The 25,036-nt window shown below is 42.2% G+C and overlaps 1 protein-coding gene across 1 annotated transcript in view; it reads left to right on the forward strand.

Moving 5' to 3' along the window:
• POU2F2 (POU class 2 homeobox 2) overlaps nt 1–25,036 on the forward strand; it is a 75,677-nt gene that overhangs the window by 18,021 nt on the left and 32,620 nt on the right. Inside the window, exons 2-11 of the mRNA XM_082273111.1 lie at nt 198–257; nt 4,540–4,574; nt 4,659–4,703; nt 16,999–17,157; nt 19,273–19,467; nt 21,501–21,606; nt 22,039–22,130; nt 22,481–22,627; nt 22,863–23,004; nt 23,092–23,240. Of these exons, the coding sequence (XP_082129237.1) occupies nt 198–257; nt 4,540–4,574; nt 4,659–4,703; nt 16,999–17,157; nt 19,273–19,467; nt 21,501–21,606; nt 22,039–22,130; nt 22,481–22,627; nt 22,863–23,004; nt 23,092–23,240 (1,130 nt within the window). The remainder of the gene's footprint in view (nt 1–197; nt 258–4,539; nt 4,575–4,658; nt 4,704–16,998; nt 17,158–19,272; nt 19,468–21,500; nt 21,607–22,038; nt 22,131–22,480; nt 22,628–22,862; nt 23,005–23,091; nt 23,241–25,036) is intronic.

The raw sequence follows: 25,036 nt of genomic DNA on the forward strand, positions 1-25,036 counted from the left end.
TTAACACAGCTAAATGAGACAAAGGAAGGGATCTTTACATCCGCTTATAAAGTTGATTGGTTTTTATCTTTCTAACTTCCCAGGTCAGCAGGTACTCCATTAAACAAATATGTATTTTTTGAGTTGATGTATGCAATGCAATATTCACTATATATTTACACAACGTTCTGATGGATTTTCTCTCTTGTCATCCACAGAAATAAGAATGTCTAAACCGGGACATCTCGGGAAATTGCACACAGAAGGGGGTGTCGCAGGTAATGTGAAAAAGTAAAATGAATTCATTAAAAAAAAACTCCACCCAAAATGTTTTTTTAAGTGGGGCGGCTGCCCTGGACACTTGTAATGTGTGAGGTACGGGGGCACCACAAGGAGATTTAGGCGAGGGAATTTGGGTCAGGAGGTAAGAATTGTTCTAGAAGGGGAAATTTGGGGACGTGTACTAGGAGTTGTGATTTGTGTTGAGAGGAAGGAAGGGGAAGATGATTGGTGCTACAAAAGGTAATATGGTAAGGGAGGGGGTGTGGTTTGTGTTAGGAGGGGACATTTTTTGGGGGAGGGGGGATTTGTGCTAGTAGGGATATTTGGGGGGGCAGTATTTGTGCTAGGAGGGGGAAATTTGGAGGGGGAGGGATTTATGCTAGGACGGAGGATTGGGGAGGGGAGTTTGTGCTAGGAGGAGAGATTTGTGCTCGGAGGGGAAACTTAAGGGGGTAGACGATTTGTACTAGGAAGGCTTCTTTTCTTTTTTTTTTTTTCTTTTTTTTCGGGGGGGGGGAGGGATTGTGCTTAACAAATTAAAAAAAATAATAATTAAAACATGATATTTACCCCAATTTTTTTGTAAAATGTGAAAGGTGATGTTATGCCGAGTAAATGGATACCTAACTTGTCATGCTTTAAAGTTGCGCACTCTCCTGGAATGGCAACAAATTGCGGTACTTAAAAATCTCCATAGGCGATGCTTTAATCGCCTTTACAGGTTATCTGTTTAGAGATAGAGGAGGTCTAGCGCTAGAAATATTGCTCTCGCTCTTAATGTTAACTGCAATACCTCACACATGTAGTGCGAATATCGTTTTAATATATGCTTGCGCGACTCAGGTATGCGTTCACTTCTGTGCACTAGCACTGAGGAGTGGGGGCGCTTTTTAATTTTATTTTTTTTATTTTTTTAGATTACTTTTATTATTATTATAAGGAATGTAACCGTCCCTTGTAATAGAAATAAGGATGACAGGTCCTCTTAATGGAGAGATCTGAGGTCAAATATACTCCATGCCTTCTTTACCTTTTTTAAAAGCAAAATCTTTTTGCTTTTAAAAAAAAATAAAAAAATTTTTTCATATTTATTTTACTTTTAAATTGTGCTTTTTAAAAATTTTTTTTTAAACTTTCTCCTAATTTAAGGAATGTCAACATCTTGTAATAGAAATAAGGATGACCGATCCTCTTTAGAGAGAGATCCTGGGGTCAAAAAGATCCCCCAAAACTCTTAATCTTCTTTTAAGAGTAAAAGATCAAAAAATAAAATTTTTAATCATTTTGCTTTAAAAAAAGAAAATGATTTACTTTCAGACTGGACCTAGAAGTGATCTCATGACATCTCTCCGGTCCTCCAAGGCCAAAGAGTTGATCAAAGAGTGTCTACTCTTTGATCGCCTGTCAGCCAGCCGGACCACCGAATCGTTTCTCGGGTGCACTGGTGAAAACGAAAATTAGCGGTGGGAGAGGGGGGGGACATCCCATCCTATCCTGCCTCTTCGGATGAGCCACTCGCAATACTTTCAATAGAAAGCCAGCCAGCGGCGTCAAAAAACGGAACCGTGGTCATCAGCCATAATTCCGGTAAACCACTTGCAAACCACAAGGGACCCCCGGGTTAGTTTAGTGAATGTAGAAAGGATCAGAGTCCCATAGCTCTACTAAAGTCCAATCGCATATAAAAAATAACCCAACGCGTTTTGGGGCTCAAAGCTCCCCATTCATCAGGGCTTAAAATGCCATCAATAATAGGGGATAAAAAGGGACAAGAATATTGCATAGCAGCATATGATTTATTTCTGTGAGGGGTCACTGGTCCAGGAGAGATTTATTTATTTTTTTTGCAGAAGGTGAACTAAGGCCTCCAACCAATTTAACTGATATAAGAGTACCTTATGGTGACCCCATGGCTTCTGTGTGACAGCAGGGTCCACTTCCTCCCATGTTCCTGTATCGCTAACACATTGCCGTATCTTTCACACACTGAGGAAACCCCATTACCGGAAAAATGTGATACTTTTATTGCAAGGGAAGTCCTCTTCATCATTCTGGAATCCCCCCTTCCCTTCTGGGTGACCCAATGAGGAAGTCTCCTCCAGTGTGTGATACAATTCTGCTGATCTCGGCTGCTACAATCCTCCATTTAAAAATTCTCACATATGTATCCTTTTTTTTGCATCAACTTTTTTTTTTTTGTAGTATTTTCTTAGCTAGTGCCCCACACAAGTTTGCTAATTGCTTTATAGGATCCAAAGTACAATTAAAATATTATTTTTATTCCATTTATTCTTATTATTTTTAATCTATTTTTTTTTTCTACGATAAATGATTGAATGAGAACACGTTGAGAAATTTCTAACCCTTTGATCTAAAAAAAAAAAATGCCTAAGCCACTTTGATTTTTCACAGATCTGAAAGCCACTTAGATGACTGAATCCAATAGTTTGTGCAAGTTGTTTGTTGTAGCTTTAAAGTGGTTGTAAACCTCAGACATGAAATAACAAAACCTATCCCTCTATAGTGTGTACATGTCTCAAAAGGAGCACTAAGTGTAATTTCTGTCTGCTGCTTTCTTCCTCTGCTATCAGCATGGATCACTTCTGTCATGTTTTCCCAACACCAAAATATAAAATGACACAGGAGGGATCTCCAGCACACAGCCTGTGATTGACATTCCCACCCCTGTTCCTGTGTGCTGTGTGAAGGAGGGTGTGCCCCTTCCCTCCAATCAGCTCTCAGAGCTCTTCTCACTGAGCGCTGAAGAGTGCAACTTTAGCTCCCCGCCCCCTTTTTTTGAACGCGCAGACACACTTTATAATTCTGGAATTTAAACAGATGTAGAGGAGAGGAGACTGCAGATAAACAGGTACAACTTATCCATTTCACTGGGGATGTGTAAGGGTTTCTCAACCCTTTTTAAATATAATAATTCCTGGTGGTCCTGCCATAAAGGTCCTATTTCAGGCACCTTCTGATGTAGGATGAAAACTGTCTTTCAGTAGGCGCCCTGCGTTGTCACCCTGTTGTGTGTTCCCCTGATGGAGACTACTAGTGGCTGCAGTGACAAAAGGTTTACTGTAAGCATTTCAGCAGCACGTCAGTAAGATATATATATAATAGTCTCCAATAATAATAGGTCAGCCACTGTGGATTGCTCAGCACCAAATTAAAAATCCTATTTAGTTTTAAATTTTTTTGGGTTGTGTGTGTGTGTTTTTATTATTTATATAAAGGTGTTCAGGTACATAATAAGAATGTATTAATTGTTTAGAGTTATGATTATTTTTACCTTTTTTAATTATACATCATTTCTTACTTTTTTTTTTTTGTATTCTTAATAATAGTGACAATAATACAATTTTTCTTTTTTAGCCAATTTTATGTGGAATGGTTATTACTTAAATGTTTTCTGTTTTTAAAGTTTAAAGGTGTTCAGGTATATAATAAGAATAATGTAATAACGTTATGATTACCTTTTTAAACTATTTTTAAAAAAAAAGTGTGTGTGTATATATAATATGTGTGTGTGTATGTACAGGTATATATAATATAAATATATATATATATATATATATATATATATATATATATATATATATATATATATATATATATATATATATATATATATATATATATATATATATATATATATATATATATATATATATATATTTTTTTTTTTTTTAAATGCTATTTATTTACTTTTTATTACTATTAATAGTGACCATAATACAATTTACAATTATTAAAATTGTTGGGGCTTTTTTCTTATGTGGAATGGCTATTTTATTTTGTTTTTGTTTTTTTTAAGGTTAAAGGCACATAAGAATAATGTAATAATTATTAAAAAAAAATTTTCTATTTTTGTTTTACATTTTTTAATAATAATTATATATATAATTTATTTATTTATTTATTTTGGCCGTTTTTATGTTGCATGGTCATTGCTTGAATTTTTTTTAAGGTGTAAAGGTATTAAGGTAATAGCCTCTTCCAGAAATTTCCAGAAGTGAAAGCAGTTGGTTCACTGCCAATGCCGTTTTCTACAAAGTTGGAACATATTTCCAGGGATCTGGGAAAAACATAGACTGACCACATGAACGGTTATCTTTGTCCAAAGTAGATTGTTTTACCAATATGACGTCAAGCTGTAGCTGGTTCTCATTGATATTCTGTAGCAGCCATGTAGAGTCTGTCAGATGGTGGACTGCCCCAGGTTTTTACTAGCCTCAGATATCAAAGTCTGATTTATATCTTATTATTTTCTTGCAGACAATGAAAGGAATGGTGCAGATGCCCTACATGAGGTAAACCATCTTTCTCTCTTCAGTTTTACTAATCATCACCTTTTAGAATAAAAGCCGGTTAGACATGTTGTTTGTGTATTTCAGGTGCAACAAAACAAGGGATCGTCTCCCTTCTCCCTTTCTCCAAAGGTACGTAGAGCAAGAGTTTTCACCATTCCACAAACCTTTTCACAGTTTGAAGAGACAAAATCTTCAGCGCTTATTTCATCCTATACTAGGCTTCATTTAGCCTCTTCCTAAACAGGGACTGCCTATAAAGAAACCTTAACAATGTAATAAGAGCGCCATACTGATGGTTGTAGAGTCCAAGATGTTAAAGTCCAAGATGATTTTATGTTAGGGTAACATAAAATACTGAATTTTGGGTTCAGGCATTACCCCTTTATTAAGACTGCAATACACAGCAAATGTGTTTTTGGATGGTACAGGCATTGCCCCTACAATGCACAGCAAACATGTTTTTGATTGGTTCAGGCATTTCCCCTTCATTAGGAATACAATACACAGCCAACGCTTTTTGGAGGGTTCATGCACTGCCCCTTTATCAGGACTACAATACACATTTTATTGTTTCGAAGGGTTCAGGCACAAACCGTTCAGGGCTATAATGCACAAAAATAACCTTGGGTCTATATAAATAACTGGAACTATGCTTTGCTGGGGTTTTACGCCTTCCTCTGGATCAACTGTGGGTATGGGATTGTGTATATGGGATTGTATGGTTGGTTGTTTTTTTTTCTTTTTTTAACTGGATGGACTTGTCTTTTTTCAACCTGGCTAACTATGTTAAACTGGCAAAGGCAGAAGGATTTTTAATGCATTCTCTGCATTAAGGCAAAAAACCTTCTAAAATCACCCTCCCCTCCCCCCTTTATACTTAGCTGTGCCAGATCTTGATCCAGCGCTGTGTCTGAGAGCAGCTTCTCCCTCTCCCGAAGTGGAGTCCCAGTTCACACTGGTGCGATGCGGGAAACCATGCGATTCAGTGCCAGTTCCTGCAATGCACTAGAATCGCACAGTTCACACTGAGATCTGCGAATCGCTGGGGGTGTTGATGGAAAGTTAATGACACCCCCTAGAATGGTTTGCAGACTGCAGTTTGAAATGGTGCAGGAATCGGGCATAGGTGTGAACACTCTTGCGAACCGATTTCAGTGCGAACCAAAAAAAGGGTCCTGCACCATTTTGGTACGAATGTGATGCGATTTCAGCCATACAGTTTGTACGGCTGAAATCTCATCGCACTGACATTGCATGTGATCTGCAAAGCAATGCGGTGTGAATCACATGTGATGTCTGTGTAAATTGGCACAGAGGCACCATTGACTCCTGCTGCTGTCAATCAAAATAAATCAATCAAAGCCGTGCAGTGTGTGTTAATAGAAGCACACATCCCGATTCAGGATTGAGCCCACACGAGTGTCCCCATAGCAAGCAACTCGCTATTGGGGCACTCAGAAAGGGGGAGGATCCAAGAGCCCATGAGGGACCCCAGAAGAAAGAGACCCAGGGCTGTTCTGTGCAAAACCACTGCAAAGAGCAGGCAAGTATAACATGTTTATTATTCAGAAAAAAAAAACTACTTTTTACAATCTTATTGTCTCAATCAAAAGTAAGCTGTAAACCAGTGGTGGTGCTATATCAATAAGTTATAGCCAGGGGCTGACTGGCAACTTTCGGCCCAGGGAGCAAGTACACACCAGAGGCCCATAGTGCAGCGAGCTGGGTCCCGCTCCCACTCTCCCAGGCCTCCTCCTGACCCCCATTCCAGGCTGAAGCTCCGCTCCAGGTGATCTCTACCCACCGGCTGAATCCGGGTTCTCAACCTGGCCATCAGCGGGCAGTTGGGACAGCTTGGTTGGGTCTGCCTGGGGGAGGGGAGTCTCCAGTGGTACATGAAAACGGCCTCTGCTCAGACACAGTTTACACCGTCCATGCTGGGGAGGGAAGGCCTGCACTCTGTCCTTGTCTTCATCCCGCACTCAGTAGGTCAGCAGTGGGGACCAGGAATCCTTTAGGCATGTCTGTGGAAGAAGCGGTGCAGCCTTTTTAGGGGGCATCAGAGAAGCCTGGGGGGGGGGGGGGCAATTGCCCCCCTCGCCCAGTCCTCCTCTGCTTATATCAACAGGATAAGGGGGGACTTTATATACTATCACATTTGATGTATATGTGAGATTAAATTCATCCCCTTTGAGCCTAATAAATATTTTGTTTTTCCCAGAGACTGAAAATGAGTGAAAAACCCAAATTTTTAGGTTGTCGCCAGAACAGGAATAGAGGTGAAATCTTCCTTTGGGAACACCTTTTCTAAGAAATATTCTTACAGCGGAGAGTTTTCTTAATTTCTGTTCTCTGTGGGTCAGGAGGTGAAGGGAAATCTCTGCAATGGGGCGTTTAAGGAAAAAAAAACGTAGTTCTTCTTTAGGTTTTAAAAGTTTTTTTTTTTTTTTTTTTTTTTTTTTTTTTTTTTTTTTTTTTTTTTACGATTCTGAGCAAAAAAAATAAAGTTTTGCCTATAGTTCTACTTTAAAATATCTAAAGTCAAAACTTTTTTTTTTTTTTTTTTTTGCTCAGAATCGTAAAGTAGAACTATAGGCAAAACTTTTTTATTTTTTTTATTTTGGATAACATAAGGGAGGGTTATGACCCCTGTAGGTTTATTTTTTGCCATCTGTGTCCCATCGGGGAGATTTCTCTTCACTTCCTGGGGGAGATTTCTCTTCACTTCCTGTCCCAAAGCCAAACAGGAAGTAAGAGGAAATCTCTGCAAAGTAAGGGAATATCTTGGTGACCTTCAGGTAACCATAACAAGCATCCCTATTGGAAGATTTCCCCTCTATTACTTTTCTGGGGACAACCCAAAATTTGGGATTTTCTTTTACTTTCCCTTTCAATGACCATGATAAACAGGACAAATGGAGAGGATGAATCCCCCTAATGAGGACGCAGAAAGCAATGAAAACTGACAGGAGTTCTAATCCCCCTCCCCTCAATCCAAAACTAAAAAAACAATTTTTGCTTTCCATGAAATAAACTGCACCAGAGATGTCCACCTTCTTTTCATCTCCCTGCCCTCTCGTCATAAACATGCAAACTAGGGCAATCCATGCAAAGCATGCTTCTGAAAGATCTATTGGCAAACTGCCATCTGATGTCTTTGGCCAGCTGCCTGATTTTTAAAATACCCCACTAAATGACTGCACAGCTATACAAGTAAGGACAAACCTCCACACACTTTATTTACAAGGACTTAGAAAATTACCCTTTTAACCACTTCTGAACCGGAAGATTTTACCCCCTTAATGACAAGACCATTTTTTTGCAATTGTTTGCGATACAGCACTGCGTTACTTTAACTGACAATTGGGCGGTTGTGCAACGCTGTATCCAAATAAAATTGATGCCCACAAATAGAGCTTTCTTTTGGTGGTATTTGATCACCTCTGCGATTACTTATTTTTTTGCGCAAATAAAACAAAATAAATGACCAAAAAAAAAAAAAAGATAAACTAAACAAAATAAAGAGCGACAATTCTGAAAAAAAAAAAAACTTTTTTTACTTTCTGCTATATAACCTTCCCAATAAACAATTTGAAAATTAAATGTTTTCATCATTTTAGGCCGATTTTGTATTCTGCTACATATTTTTGGTAAAAAAGATCCCAATAAGTGTATATTGATTGGTTTGCGCAAAAGTTATTGTGTCTACAAACTAGGGGAAAGATTTGTCATTTTTATTAATTTTTTTTTACTAGTAATAATCAGTGGGTGATCAGTGGTTTTTAGCGGGACTGCGAGATTGCGGCGGACAGATCCGTCACCTAAATGACATTTCTGACACTTTTGGGGGACCAGTGACATTACTACAGTAATCAGTGCTAAAAATATGCACTGATACTGTTATGACACTGGCAGAGAAATGGTTAACACCTTGGGCGATCAAAGGGTTTTAATGTGTCCCTAGGGGGTGCTTTCTAACTGTGTGGGGGTTTTATTTACTGAATGAACACCGAGACCTGTGTTCCTAAATAAGAGGAACACAGGATCCCTGTGTTCATTGCTGACAGAACAGCGGTCTGCTGTGTTTACAGCAGCAGACCGCCATTCTGTCTCCAAGGGGAGCAATCGCAGGTGCCCAGCAGCAAATGCAGATGCCGGGCCCACAATGAGCATGCATGCCCCCACAAGCGGTCCCCTGAAGCAACGTATAGGTACGTCGTTTCACGGGACAGAGCCGTCCTGCAGCAGTAGATGTACTGTGCTGGAGGTCAGCAAATGGTTAAAGCGGCACCTTTTGTGCAAGTCTCTGTGTATTAGGACGGACATATAGATGCACCAGTCAGCCATATTGCTTGTGAGTGCATGATGGGAGCTCTGTGGGGTTCAGTGTGGCCTGGCGATACATCTGGGACATGATAGGGGAAACCCCGGTTCTGTCACAGTATCGCACTCCCTTTTCTGACTTCTCTCTTTTACTTCCTCATACACCAATTTTACGGTATATTTCCCCCTAGACCATCATTCTGAACACATTTGTCTCTTTTCTCACAAATGAGTCAACTTCCTAAGCTTATTTTAAGATCATTAAAATATAATATAAAGGGATTCTGGAACAGAACCAGAAAATGAAGATCCTGCCAAAATGAGACCAGATGTAGAACGCTGTATAAAATGTTTTGCTTGACTGTAAAAAACAACGGGATTCCAGTTGTCCATTTTTGTAGTGTAGATTATAACATTTATGAAACCATATGATGGCTCTAACCCTTTCATTGCATTGTTTTTTTTTCTTTCTTGCATGAAACCTTTTCAAAAGTGCAACCAAACTCAAAAAATTACGATTGCTATGTTATAAGGAATACAGTAAAATCTTGGATTGCGAGTATAATTCGTTCCGGAAACATGCTTGTAATCCAAAGCACTCCTATATGAAAGCGAATGTCCCCATAAGAAATAATGGAAACTCAGATGATGATTTTCTGCAAACAATTATTCATAATTCCTTTAGTTTATAGTCCATATAAAAAGATTATAGTAATGTAATAGGTTGTGTAACCATAAAATGTGCAATCACAAGTGGTGTGTCCACAAGGGGATTAGAAGCGAAATCCAGCAGGAACTACGGAGTATAAAAGAGAAGAGAGGTGCCTCTAATGGCGCTTTTCCACTGCATGGAACTGAATGGTTCGGCTCGCATTTGTGCTTTTCCACTGCTGGTACCGCATGGTATGGTGTAGGAACGGTTCGGTACGGCGGCGCTTTTCCACTGCATGGAACCGAATGGTACGGCTCTCAAAAACAGTACCTACTCGATTGTGGTTCCAACAGGTACCATACCCGGTACCATATCCCACAATCCTTTGCATGCAGTCATTACTAGCCACTGATTGGTCAGAGAATCCCACCCACCCCGTTGTTATCCCACCCACTTAACTTTAGTACTACTTTAGTGGAAAAGCAAACCATACCGTACCGTACCGAACCGTTCCAACACGTACCATGTGGTACCAGCAGTGGAAAAGCAAACCGGGCCAAGCAGGGCAGAGTAGAGCCGAGCCAGTTCTTGCAGTGGAAAAGTGCCATAAGTGTAGAAATCGGAGGATGGTCTATCTATGTGGACAGCTTTACCCTGGATGCCTGCATACTTCGATGTGTTTGTTTTTAATCATCAAAAATGTGAGTTGCTAAATGTTGTACCTTCATTAAATGTAACCATATTGCTACACTTGTAAGCGCCTCTCTTCTCTTTTACACCCCGTTCACATTAGGTCGCTCAGACTTCGGGGGTGACCTGTGAAGTCGCGTGCAGAACCGGTCCTGTACTACTCAATGGACCTGACGGTGCGCGACTTGCGAGGCTGACCAAGTTGCCCGGCAAGTCGTAATAGTGTGAACCGTCTCTTTTATACTCAGCTGTGATATGACACTACTTGTATATCAAGACATTGCTTGTTTTATCAAGTTAAAATTTATAAAAAAAATATTGCTTCTCTTGCAAAACGCTCTCAGACCAACATACTCTCAATCCAAGGTTTTATTGTGCCTAAGCAGTACCCCAAAGCGTGTACCTTTTTTTTTTTTCTCTGTACCTTTTTTTTTCTCTGAATTACCCCTGAAAAATAGCAGTGCACTCCCTGGTATGAAAGGGTGCATATAGCCTCATAGCTGTACTATACATCTGCAGTATGAGATCTAAGACACTGATGCCTCTGACTGCTGGTCTCAGGAGATTTGGATTGACATTTGGTGATGTGTGCTACTCACTGTTCTCCTTGCTGGAGGCTCTGACATGAGGAAGCAAATTTCTGCCTCTACAAAGATGGCCCCCATACAGAGTCAATGCAGAACAAAGCATGGCATGTCTGTAATAAGCAAAGATGAGTGGTAGGAAGGGCCATATGCTGGTGGATAGCCCTATGTCCTTTTTGGTTATCTTTTTTGGGGCACAGCTTTCAGAGTTCATAATAAATACATTTTATATATAATATTTATTTTTTAGAAAATGTCTTCAAATTGTCAAGAATTACATTCATTGTCACCTAAACATTCCCTGTTTTGAAGGATTTCCCTTCACCTTTTGATTAAGGAACATCTGTCCAATTTTGGACTTCCTGTCCCTTTCAGTGCGATTCTGTTAATTATGATCACCAGGACAAATAAAGATGATGAATCTCGGTTTTCGATGCTAAAATATTTTTATACATTTTATGTATTTTATGTATCCCGAAAACCAAGATTTATAATCAATAAAGATGATAACTCTCGGTTTTCGGTGCCTATATAACAGAATAGGTCAGGAAGCCCAAAATTGGACAGATGTTCCTTAACCAGGAAGTGAAGGGAAATCTTTCAACAGGGAATGTTCAGGTGACAACGGAATTCTTGACAATTTGGAGACAGTTTCCCTTCATTTCTGTTATGTCCCCAATGAAATATCTCCAAGGGGGCACACAGCAAAATAAAAACAAAAACCATTCAGGTGTTTTAAATACTCCAGAACTGATAAATTAGACTCCCCTCATCACAGACCATCCCAACACAGACCCCCCTCATCACGGAACATCCCAACACAGACCCCCCCCCTCATCAGACTCCCCTCATCACAGACCATCCCAACACAGACCCCCCCCCCCTCATCAGACTCCCCTCATCACAGACCATCCCAACACAGACCCCCCCCCATCAGACTCCCCTCATCACAGACCATCCCAACACAGAACCCCCCCCCCCAATCACAGACTCCCCTCATCACAGACCATCCCAACATAGACCCCCCGCATCACAGGCTCCCCTCATCACACACCATCCCAACACAGACCATCCAAACATAGACCCCCCCCATCAGACTCCTCCCATCACAGACTCCCCTCATCACAGACTCCCCTCATCACAGACCATCCCAACATAGACCCCCCCCCCATCACAGACTCCCCTCATCACAGACCATCCCAACATAGACCCCCCCCCCCATCACAGGCTCCCCTCATCACAGACCATCCCAACACAGACCCCCCCCCCCATCAGACTCCCCTCATCACAGACCATCCCAACACAGACACCCCCCCCCCCCATCAGACTCCCCTCATCACAGACCATCCAAACATAGACCCCCCCCCCCCCCCATCACAGACTCCTCTCATCACAGACCATCCCAACATAGACCCCCCCCCCCCATCACAGACCATCCCAACATAGACCCCCCCCATCACAGACTCCGCTCATCACAGACCATCCCAACATAGACCCCCCCCCCCCCCCATCACAGACTCCCCTCATCACAGACCATCCCAACACAGACCCCCCCCCAATCACAGACTCCTTCATCACAAAACAAATCTTCTTGGGCGTCCATCTGCTGCCCCTCCCAAAGTTCCACCTGGGTGGGACCCATGGTAGGGTCGGCCCTGACTGTGGGAGACCCGATATAGTGAATGCAGCCTCCTGGTTTTAGTAACACTTTAAGAAACCTTTTGTCCTTGCCAAAACTTCCTTCTCTGTCCACCAAAACAAAACAATGAGGCAATTTATGTGCAGCCCCCCCCCCCCGCATACCCCCATTTTTAGTCACTTTTATTACATTGTTTAAAATAAGAACTGTCAGTATTCCTTTTTGGCAACCAGTCTGATTCTGATCTGTGCTGGAAAACATCAGAGAATGAAATATTAAATCTGTTTGTGGTGAAGCAGGAACACTTGGATAAACTAGATCTGGCGTTAGAAAATTCTGTCTCAATAATTTTACATCCAGCTGCAGTTTTAAAGTCTTGTTTTTGTATCGACCGCTCATATATTGATAAAACAATCCTGTGAATTTACAGTCGGAGCTTGATAGCGAAGCAGAGTATTAAAAGTTAGTGTATCGTAACCAGAGCATACAAAAGGTGGGTGGGTAGGGGAAAACATTCCAAATGGCATTTAACAGGGAAAATTCTCTGTTTTTTTGGGATTCCAATATACCTATTTTCAAAGGTCTCTATTAAAGGGTAACTCCACTTTCATGGAGAAAAAAAATAGCAAAATTAAAAAAAAAAACAATATAGCGTATACAATTGTGACACAAGTCCTATTGTAAGTGAAAGTTATTATTAAATTACCTTTCCTTTTCAATCTGCGGCTCTGTAATTTGCAATGCAATATGGCCACCTGGAGGTGGTCTGTACACAGAATGTGCACAGAACACCCCCCAGAAGCATCATTCCCTGCTTCTGTGATTGGCTCTTTGATTTTCCCAGAAGTCTGCACTAAGATCAAGTCAGATTTTTGACATCCCCTGCAACAAAAATGTCATTTTTGGTAAGATACTCCCAATAGGAACTAACATCTAAAGGGATGCAGACCCAGCAACTTTTCTCATTAGAGCCCTGATTCTGCAGCAGCTGGTTGATAATTACAAAACCGCTCCCATTAGACTCACTGAACACAGGGGCACAGAGGAACAAACAGTGATATCTTCAGAATAACAAAAGGTAGGAATCTAAAACAACGTTTAAAATCATTGCAATGTTTATATAGATCACCCAGAGGGGAATGTTGTTTTTTTTTTTTTTTTCTCTCAACAAGTGGAGTTGCGCTTTAGGCCCCTTTCGCACGATTGGGTCCACCTAAAAAACGAACAGGTGGACCCGATTGGGCCACCCATTACCTTCTATGGGGAGGCGGATGTCAGGGGACATGTCCACTGACACCCGGCTGGCATCCAATCTGAAAAGATCCGCTGAAAACAGACTTATGGCGATTCGTTCGCCACCCATCCCGCGGGTCAGATTGGATGAAAACGGACAGGCAGTCCCTTTTTTTTTTTTTTTTTTTTTATCCAATCTCCCCATAGAGGAGAGCAGGACTCTGACAGGTCCGTCTCAGCACAGTGAGCAGAGACAGACCTGTCATCTGCCTGCTCAACAGAGCAATCCACGCTGAGCAAGTGGAGTCTGTCAAAACCGATCCGCCCCGTGTGAAAGGGGCCTAAAAAGTTTAACATGAAAGAACATTGTATGGCCTAATGCCTCGTACACATGCAACAATTATCGGCCGACCGATCGTCTGACTTTTGTCCAGAGTGGTGTTTTGTTGGTTGGAATGTGCCTAGACTGCACACGAATTTTCTCGGCCAACAAATATCTACTTCAGAAGTGATGTCATGTGCTGGTTTACTTTCCGTGTGTTTTTTCTTCTCTGAGCATGCCCAGTCTTGCTCATCAGATTTTTGTCTGCCGAAATCTGTACTGACTGACGGAAAATCGGCCGTTGTTGACGGCCAACAAAAATTTTATAGCCTGCACACCAGATTTTTTTCGGCCGAAAAGTCGGAGTCGGTTGTCGGAAGCATCCTACTAACAAGCCGAAAGTCAGCCGATCGGACGTTGGCCGAAAATTCCCGGCCAATAATCGATGCATGTGTACGGGGCATAAGGTTTGTGAACATCTGACCTTCATATCTATATGAGCTTGCTGAATATCCCATTTTAAAACCACGGGCATTAAAATAATGTTAAAGCGGTAGTAAACCCTATAAAAAAAAAAAACCTGCAAGCCAAAGGCATAATGAGCTAGTATGCATCGCATACTAGCCCATTATGTGTAACTTACCTTAAAACGAAGCCCCGACACGGACCCCCGGACATCGCTGCGGGAGCTGCCATGATCCCTCGTCGTCTCTTCCGGGTTCGGCGGCTCCGGCGCGCTGATTGGCCGGAAGAGAAGGCTCCAGCGCGATGATTGGCCGGAGCCGCGATGACGTCACTCCCGCGCATGCGCGCGGGAGTGATTTTTCCGGCAAGCTCCCGGCAACTTAATTGAAGGTCCCCCCGGACCTTCAGAGCGCATGCGCCGCTCGCGCGAGCGGCTGCATGCACTGTAAATATCTCCTAAACCGTGCCGGTTTAGGAGATATTAATTGTACCTACAGGTAAGCCTTATTATAGGCTTACCTGTAGGTAAAAGTGTCAAAAAGCGGGATACTACCGCTTTAAAGGCTGAGTTCAGCCTTTTGGAACATGTTACATGTTCCATCCATGTTTAGGGTGGAACATGTAACATGCTGCTGCTCTTGCCCCCGATTTTCCCCCTCCTTTTACCCACACATGCTGTCACTTTTTAAAAACAACACGGCTGTGCAGGGCTCCACCCACACAGCTTCATCATTCATTTGCAGATTCCTGTGAATGAATAAACTACAAGTACGACTTCCACCGTGGAAGATGGACTTGTAGTTACAATGGGCTGTAGGGGTGGGGCGCTGACGAGTGCTGTCATAGTCCACTGACCTGTCCTCTGGCTTTCAAACAAAGTCTGTACAGAGTTACGGACTGAAAGCTGGAAGACATGTAGGAGCCCACATTGCACCCAAGATCTACAAAACGTGGATGCAATGCTTTCCTGGCTCCTGCAGGTAAAAAACAATAATAAATGCACTTTTTTCTGAAAAAAATATGTGCTTTTTAATTTTTTTTAACTTATTCTTTCAAAGTTATTTACTTTTGCTAAAATAAAAAAAAATGTACCTACCTGCTCTGTGCAACAATATTGTAAAGAGCGTTCTCTTGTTCTGAGTCACCTGCTGGCTCCGTCTACTCCTTCCTATGAGTGCCCTCTTAGCAAGCCGTGTGCTATGGGAGCACCCGTGCGGGTGCACTCCTGAGCTGGGCTGTGTGCGTCTGTCAACACACACAGCGTGGCTCGACCATGCCCCCTGCTTTCTCCTCCCAGAATTTGACTGACCGCAGCAGGAGCCTATGGCTCCTGTTACTCTTAGTTTCCTGTGAGACCAGGAAGAAAGAGCAGAGGCTGAAGCCAGGACAGCCCTGGAGTGTGAGAGGACTCAGGCAAGTGTTTAGGGATTTGGGGGGGGGGGGGCAGGTATTGGAGGGTTTTGAACCATAATGCATTAGGGTACAAAACCATTTGTGTTTAGAAGTTGGTTTGATTTGGAGTTGGTCTCCTTTACAGCTACAGCAGCCTTCTTCTAGGTAGGCTTACTAAAAGAATTTGAAGTCTTTGTGGGAATTTGTGCCCGTTTAGCCAAAAGAGCATTTGGTTTGGAGCAGTTGGGTGGAAAGACAACTCCTAATTGGTGTTCCAGTTCATTCAAAGGTGTTCAGTTGTGTTAAGGATGGGTCTCTGTGCAGACCACTCCAGTTCATGTCTGTATGGAGTTGGCTTAGTGTACAGAGACCCAGTAATACTGGAAGGGCCTTCACCAAACTATTGCCACAAGGTTGGAAGTGCATAGTGGTCTAAAATGACTTTGTATGCTGAAGCATTAACAATGCTGTTCACTGGAAATACCTTTCATTAAGTTGGATAGTCCACATATTTTTGGTCTTGCAGTGTAATATATATATATATATATATATATATATATATATATATATATATATATATATATATATATATATATATATATATATATATATATATATATATATATATATATATATATATATATATATATATATATATATAAAATCTCCGTTCACAATGTTATAATGATCATTATTTTCAGCAGGAAGATTTGGAAATTCCAGCCATATGCTTAAAAGTAACGAACATTATGAAAAAAATAGAACATGCATTGAAGCTAATGTACAATGTACTGTAAGCCATGGCAAACCATTAATGGCAAGTTAACTGTGTGCTGGAAGAATCCTATTTATTACCAGTGTGTGTTTGGACTGTGGGGGAAACTCATGCAATGGTAATTGTCAAGCCACAGTGCTACAATTGTCATCAACAAAATAAATTGCAATCTTTATCAAGGATAGGATTTGATCAGCTTTGGATCACTTACAGGTATATTTCTTGATGTTATTTATTCTTTTGTACTACTCGGTAGTTACTCAATTTTTGCATCGAATTGTGGGAATTCACATCTGTGGTTATCCCAGTTAGTCTCTTGTCCATTCTGAGTTATGTTGTCTCTATGTAGATTACAGATGAAGAATGTGGGGAAAGATCCCCGTCTCTCCCTGGCACCCCAGTTCCCCCAACTGCCCCACCTACCCCACAGGCTCCTTCTGCCCCTCAGCAACCACCTACCTCCCTCCCACAGACACAGCTTCTGCTTGCTGGCAGCCAGCTTGCTGGGGTAAGTACCTGTCCTGTTTTCTGCATGCTATTCTTCATTTTGCCTTTACAGGGAGCCTAACCTCACTTCAGCTGACCACAAAATACATTTGTTTAGTCCCGCTGGACCACAGATATATATGATTCGTTACAAGTCTGGTACAAATAATGGCCCTGTCTAATGTCCTACTGTATAAATATACTCCCAACTATTTTAAGGCTCCATTCACACATGGGCGTTTTTGAGTGTTTTTCAGCTCCAAAAACGCTCAAAAAAACGTTCCAAAACGCCCAACAAGTAAAACCCCATTCATTTAAATGGCCCCTGTTCACATCTGAGCGTTTTGCAAAACGCCTGTAGCTGAAAAAAGTACATGAGCTTCTTTTTGGGCTGATTACCAGCGTTTTTGATAGATGTCAATGCCTGCCTCCAAAAACGCCTGAGAATCGCGGTAAAAAACACGCTAAAACGCTACGCTCAAGTGTGAATGCAGCCTAAAGGATTGCCCTGTGTCAACTAATATGTTAGTTTTCCCATGATGCTAAACTGAATATCTGCAATACAGTTTTTTTGCTAAAACAGCATTATTACACTTTTATCTGTTTTTACATGTAGCAGGCATTAGTAAAACATTTTATTTTACTCAAACTTTTTAGGGTGCACTCACACTAGCACTATAACTGGTCCTGGGCATGGTTCACTGCCTTGGGCCAGTTTGTGTAGTGCGAATGCTCCAAAGCACTCCCAGAATCCGTTAAGTGCACTATGTCTGGGACCACTTAGAAATGTGGTCCCGAACACGGCTTAGATGTGGTCCAGTGCAGTTTGCTTCACTGTGGGTGCAAACTTTGCTGAAGCACATAACTCTCCATAGATGACAATGTACGGAAGCAGGGATCACAGCTCTGGTTAGCAGCGGAGTGTTCCGGGGAACACTTCCTTATAGTCCAGTGTGAATTCAGACCAGCCGGGGAGGGGGGAAATTTGAACTTGGATGCACTTCGGGTTAACTGGCCCCAGTTTGAGTGCAAATTTGCAATATAAGTTAACATTTTTGATTTTATTTAGGACATTTTCAGGTGCGAATTGACCTATAGCAAGATATCTGCTACTGCCACTGGCACTTTAGTGTATTGGGAGGCAGACTTTTTGGTGATTATAGGTCACTTTACGTAGCTCACAAGCAGCCAGGGCTTGATGTGTCATTATGAAGTGCTGGAGTTACTTTCTTATACCCTTAATTTCAAGTCTGTCCTGAATATGATTGGTGGCTGTGAATAATTAACACTAGTTCATAGCACTGATGCTGTATAAGTTTTTTTTGATCCTGTCCAGGCCTACAAGCCTACTGAAATGCAGTACCCTGTAGTGCCTTCCAACTGCCGTTAAAATCTTCAATTCAACCCTGTTGGGACCTAGATTTTTGGCTTAGGCCGTATACTGGGTCTAAACAGTGTCAAAGTTGGCACAAATTCCCACCCCTGGAATCTCAGTGGCCAGAGTCTGAAACTAAGCTGCTGAGTCACCTGGAATACACCAAGAGTGCCAAGCCAAAAGACAAAGTCCAAAATAATATAACAGTTCTTTAGCTAGAGGACAACTGAAATAATAAAGTATTTTGGACTGTATATTTTGACTTGATACTCCTGGTGTAGTCAATATATCGCTGCCTTGCTACCCATGGGAGGGGTGCCTCCTTGTTTGGGCCAGTAAGCTACACTGCAGAGTGCATGAGCATCATGGGAAATGTAGTTCCAAAACATCTGGGGTGCCAAGGTTCACCATCACTGGCCTAAAGGAAGGGTTCCAATCACTTAGAATCCATCAACCAGCTTAAAAGGTGTGTGTGTGGCGGGGGGGGGGGGGGGGGTGGTTATAAACCGATAAACAGATATTGTAGGATTCTACATAAAGCTGTATGATCTGCTTGGCTTTGAGTTTAATATTTAATGCTGACTGCTTTGCTTTTGTTAATGTATTCCTTTTCTAATTGCCTTTACTGTCCTTTTTTTTTTTTTCCCTTTTTGAAGCCTTCCTGCACCTAAAATTCTATTTTTTGTCTCCTGCATTTACCACTCTACCCCTCCCTCCTTCTCCAAACCTCCCACCTTGCCCCTTTCATCCTAATGGCTACAGCTCACTGCCCTCCTCCCTGCACAGCAGCAGCTGCTCCTCCAGCAAGCTCAGCTCCTTGCCGCCGCTGTCCAGCAGTCCAATGTTGCCGCTGCCGCCAGCGCCTCTCAGTCAGGGTCTGAGGCCCAGACTAACCCCAGCAGCCAACAGCAACCCCCCCAACTTGCTTTATCCCAGCCTATCCACCTTACTGCACAGGTGAGCACATCTGGATAACCATGGCACACAGTGCTGTTTTATTAGGTTCTGCATTTTGTCGAGCCAACATTTGAGTTGTTGGCAGTTAGATTTTGTTATTTTTCTATTGTTAGCCTCTAAATGTTTCCATTGGGCAACAAAGACCGTGTTCTGACCTCTGTGTTCTTCTAGTCCAGGCACTGCTAAATGCACATTTACACTCTAAGTAGCACCCTATGGGGTTGATTTACTAAACCTGGAGAGTGCAGAATCTGGTGCAGCTCTGAATAGAAACCTGTCAGCGTCCAGGTTTTTTGTCAAAGCTTATTGGAACAAGCTGAATGACTACCATGCAGAGTTGCACCAGATTTTGCACTCTCCAGTTTTAGTAAATCAACCCCTTTATGTATTTAAAAGAAACATCTGCAGAGAGAAGCTGTTATTGCTGACCTTCTTTTGAAAATGCTAGTCAGCTGGCTGTTATCAGTACTTTTGGAGTTGTTGAGCTTGAACAAGCATGCAGTCAGTAAAATCAGAATTTCTGATCCTAGTAGTTGAACATGAATAATACTTGAAGCCCAGCTCCAAACAAATTTCAAAGCTTTGGATGGAGTTGGAAAGAATTCAGATTTCTGACAGGTTAATATTTCTATCTGTGACCTCTATTTACCCCTCACTACTAGTCCCTATGACAGTCATATGTGTCCATTCACGTTGATCCGACTTGTCAGCCTGACAAGTCGCAGTCCTCACGCTCCCACTGTGAAGTACAGGAGCCATTCTAATAGGAGCGACACAAGTCGCTCCGACTTAGAAAAAGGGTCCTGTACTACTTCGGGGCGACCTGGAGGCGACTTGCATTGACTTCCATTATGTGAAGTCCGTGCAAGTCGCGCTTTGCGCGACTTCACAGGTCGCCCCCTAAGTCGGAGCGACCTAATGTGAGCGGACACTAAGATCTAAGGGGTTTGCTTATCACTGGGACAGGAAGGCACACCTTGCAATAGGCATTGTCAGAAGTTCTAACCTTTCCTCTACCACAGATTTTTTATTTACATCCCTATTAGAGAAATTTCCCATCTCTTGTCTCGTCTTACCTAAATTTATTGGCTCCCTTTTGGTTATCCAACAAAATGGTTTTCTAGCGTTCATTCCACCATAATTGCTACTGTTCACCCCATCAAATATGAGTCGACTGTTAATATACATTATGGCAGTCTACTGCTTGTACAACAAAAGGGTGCCTTTTGATATATACTGCAAGAAACTGTCCACTGTTTGTCATCAAATGTCTGCCTCAAGCTGGCCATACACTGTAAGGCTGGCCATAGACGGAGCAAATGCCTTTCCTGCGACCAAGGTTTCCATGGGTAATCCCTCCCATGGAGCGATTGTGTTCTCCCAGTGGAGGGAGCTAGCAATAATGGCATTTAAAATCCGACAGGCTGGTTAAACCCAGTTGATTGATCAACTTGGGTACATTCAGCCTGCCCATACATAGTTTGAATCTAGGCCGGTTCCTACTGAACCGGCCAAGATTTGAACTGTCATTTTGCCAGCTTAAGTTTCTCTCCATTTCCTCAATTACGCTCAACAACGTGGAAGGACGAATCTCCACTCCCCGGCTATTGTGAATGAAACCACTGTTCAATCGACAATTTTGCAACTGGCTTGGTTTATTTTTCAGATCAAAGTATGTTGGGGGTGGGAGGATGCTAATAATGCCACCAGTGGCTCAAAATGCACGTATGGCCACCTTAAGGCTGCCCTATTTTTGACATGTCATTTTTAGGGTCTGTGTTGACGGGCTTTTGTTAATGTAAGAACTGCTCCAACACCCCATACAGGTCTATGAGATTGCACAAATAGCCTGAATCAAGCCAAAAAATGGGTTAGGAGAAAAACTGTGGGCTAGATGCACCTATCCTTGTAATCTGATTAATCTCAGAAGTGTCTCCAACATTTTCCCATCAACAAAAGCCTTAAGCTCACGGACACAGACTCTTACTGTCCTTTTCTTCTAATTATATTTTATTTTCCTCTTCACTGTTCAGGATATTCAGCAGTTGTTACAACTCCAGCAGCTTGTTCTTCTTCCTGGGCATCATCTCCAGTCCCCCACACAGTTCCTGCTACCCCAGGCAGGACAGGGCCAGCAAGGTGAGTGAAAGTTATTAGTATACCAAAGAAATCTGAACTGTTTTCTATCTCAAATGAACACAAAACCCAGTTATAATAGGACTTCAATCTGTGGCCCTGGGGCCAGATGTGGCCCTTTGCTTGCCTTCATCTTTCCCTTGGAGCACTATTTCATCAACTGGCACTAATGATGGGACAACATTCCACCCACTGACACCATCAATGGCACTGTTCTTCCCATTGCTACCAACAATGGGGCCTTTACTCCCATTAAAACCAATGATTGGGCATGGTTTATGCCCACTGATGCAGGTCATTTTCTACTCCAACTAGGTACAGTCGTCTTCCCCCCCCCCCCCCCCCATCAGACTGGTGTGAATGAGCCCTTAGTGCTATTCTGGAAATGACAGATTTGATACTACTTTTTTTTAATGCTATTTTTGTTATCTACAGGCCTCCTATCTGCACCAAATCTCTTCCAGCTACCTCAACAAGGCCAGGGGAATCTCATTCCGGGTCAGCCAAGGCCTGGACTTCCCACTCAGGTGAGGGAATGTTATAGTCAGACCAAATATACAACTACAAGGTCTTGTAAGTGAACATGTTCCAATAAATGATAGAGGTTGCCATTTCTGACCTCTTTGAAAATACTAGTTGCATCTCTTGCATGCTCAGCCAATGGCTTTTATACTTGCGCAGCCATTGTTGACCTCTTGTCACATGATCTGCGCTTTATATTTATTCTGGAATAGGTGTGTATGCTTGTTCCTGGCCAGTGAATGTGTTATAGCCAGGGGCAACCAGGTAACTAGTATTCTCTTCATGAGTTCTCCAATGACATTTCTGTCTTTTCTCCGAGTGGAAGTCCCGTTTTCAGAATGTTTTCCTTTTTCAGGCTGTGCCCCGTCCAGGGCCCCAGGATCCCCCCATACACTCACACACAGAGCCAGCATCTCATCCCGAGGAGCCCAGTGACCTGGAGGAGCTGGAGCAGTTTGCTCGAACCTTCAAGCAGCGTAGGATCAAGCTGGGATTCACTCAGGTAGGAGACAGCGTGGGAATGTAGTATTGTATTGCAACAAAAAAAGGTTGAGAAACACAGATCTAGAGGGCGTTTCCCAAGATGTTCTGATCTATGCTTTTCTGCAGTACCTCGGTATGATGTAGGGGGCGCTGTAGTGCAGCGGGTGTATTATGCATCACTATGATGTGATATAGGTAATGCTATGCTCTGATGAGCTTTAGCTGAGGCTAATTACAATTTTGTTATTTTACAGGGGGATGTCGGCCTGGCCATGGGCAAACTGTATGGCAACGATTTCTCTCAGACAACCATTTCCCGATTTGAGGCACTTAACCTAAGTTTCAAGAACATGTGCAAGCTTAAACCGCTGTTACAGAAGTGGCTGAGCGATGCCGGTAAGGCAGATCGGTCATGGATTCAACAGCTGATCTATATTCTAGCCTGATTTTATGGCTACTTATTCTCTATCTCTCTCTCCATAGAATCCATGTCTGTGGATAGCACTCTGCCCAGTCCCAACCCACTGAGCAGCCCCGGGGGAGGGTATGAAGGACTCCCTGGCCGCAGACGCAAGAAACGCACCAGCATCGAGACCAACGTGCGCTTTGCACTGGAGAAAAGTTTTATTGCGGTGAGACAGACATAAGACATAATTACAGTAATGAGACAACTTGCTTTTCCATTGTAAAGCAATACTGTGAGGACTTGGCTGCTGCAATACACATGTATCGATGCAGGTTGTGTTGACATGCATTTTAAATGTGTTGCATATACACTATATTGTCAAAAGTTGTGGGACACCTGCCTTTACACACACATGAACTTTAATGGCATCCCAGTCTTAGTCTGTAGGGTTCAATATTGAGTTGGCCCACCCTTTGCAGGTATAACAGCTTCAACTCTTCTAGGAAGGCTGTCCACAAGGTTTAGGAGTGTGTCTATGGGAATGTTTGATCATTATCCCAGAAACGCATTTGTGAGGTCAGGCACTGATGTTGGACAAGAAGACCTGGCTTGCAGTCTCTGCTCTAATTAATCCCAAATGTGTTCTATCGGATTGAGGTCAGGACTCTTTTCAGGCCATTCAAGTTCCTCCACCCCAAACTTGCTCATCCATGTCTTTTATGGACCTTGATTTGTGCACTGGTTTAAATCATTTGGTGGAGGGGGGATTATGGAGTGGGGTTGGACTTGGCCCCTTAGTTCCAGTGAAGTTGAAATTTTAAGGTGTGAGCATACCAAGACATTTTGAGCAATTCCATGCTCCCAACTTTGTGGGAACAATTAGTAGATGGCCCCTTCCTGTTCCAACATGACTGCGCACCAGTGCACAAAGCATGGTCCATAAAGACATGGATGAGCGAGTTTGTTGTAGAAGAACTTGACTGGCCTGCACAGAGTCGACCTTAACCTGATAGAACATCTTTGGGATGAATTAGAGCGGAGGCTGTGAGCCAGGCCTTCTCGGCCAACATCAGTGCCTGACCGCACAAATGCGCTTCTGGCAAAATGGTCAAACATCCCCATAGACACTCCTAAACCTTGTGGACAGCCTTCCCAGAAGAGTTGAAGCTGTTATAGCTGCAAAGGGTGGACCAACTCAATATTGAACCCTACGGACTATTATTATTATTCTTATACAGGATTTATATAGCGCCAACAGTTTGCGCAGCGTTACAGTATGGGGGAAGACAATACAGTTACAGTACAATTCAATACAGGAGGAATCAGAGGGCCATGTGTTTGTTAGAGCTTACAATCTACGAAGACTGGGATGCCATTAAAGTGCATGTAAAGGCAGGTGTCCCAATACTTTTGACAATATAGGGTATGTCTATTTATTTCGGCTGACAGCAGTGACAGATTAATTTTTTTTGTGATGTACTGTAAATGATCAGATCCTATGAAAATAATCAGTTTTCCTCTTGATTATGCATTTATGGTAAATGTAACAAAATGCATCCCTAGTGAGTGAGCCCTTAAAACCCCCGTCTGTCTAATGGTAGCTGTCGCCACATCACCTTGATCTTCTTCTTTTTTATTTTATTTTTTTTATTTTGACTGCAGAATGAAATGAAAGTCATTTATAGAGCATTAAAATCAAAAAATTGCTTGTGTAGCAATTCTCTATGCTAGATTATTTTTCTATGAGCTTGAAGTTTACCTTAACACCTCAAAATAGGAGAATTTCATTATTCTAATGATGATTATTACGCTTTTAATACTGTAAAAGATTAGAAAAGTTCATCTTTATAGACAGGTAAATGGGCATCTTGACAGGATGCATGCAGTGTTGCCAACCTCCCAGAGGGAAATTTACTGGCAAAACGTCCAAAATTTACGGACGGCACCAATTTTTTACTGGCATTGCAAAAATGTACATAAACAGGCTGTTTTCAGTGCTAAACCGTGCAAATATCAATACTT

Source organism: Pelophylax lessonae (assembly GCF_965119305.1).
Source record: "Pelophylax lessonae genome assembly, chromosome: 12".
Lineage (NCBI taxonomy): Eukaryota > Metazoa > Chordata > Amphibia > Anura > Ranidae > Pelophylax > Pelophylax lessonae.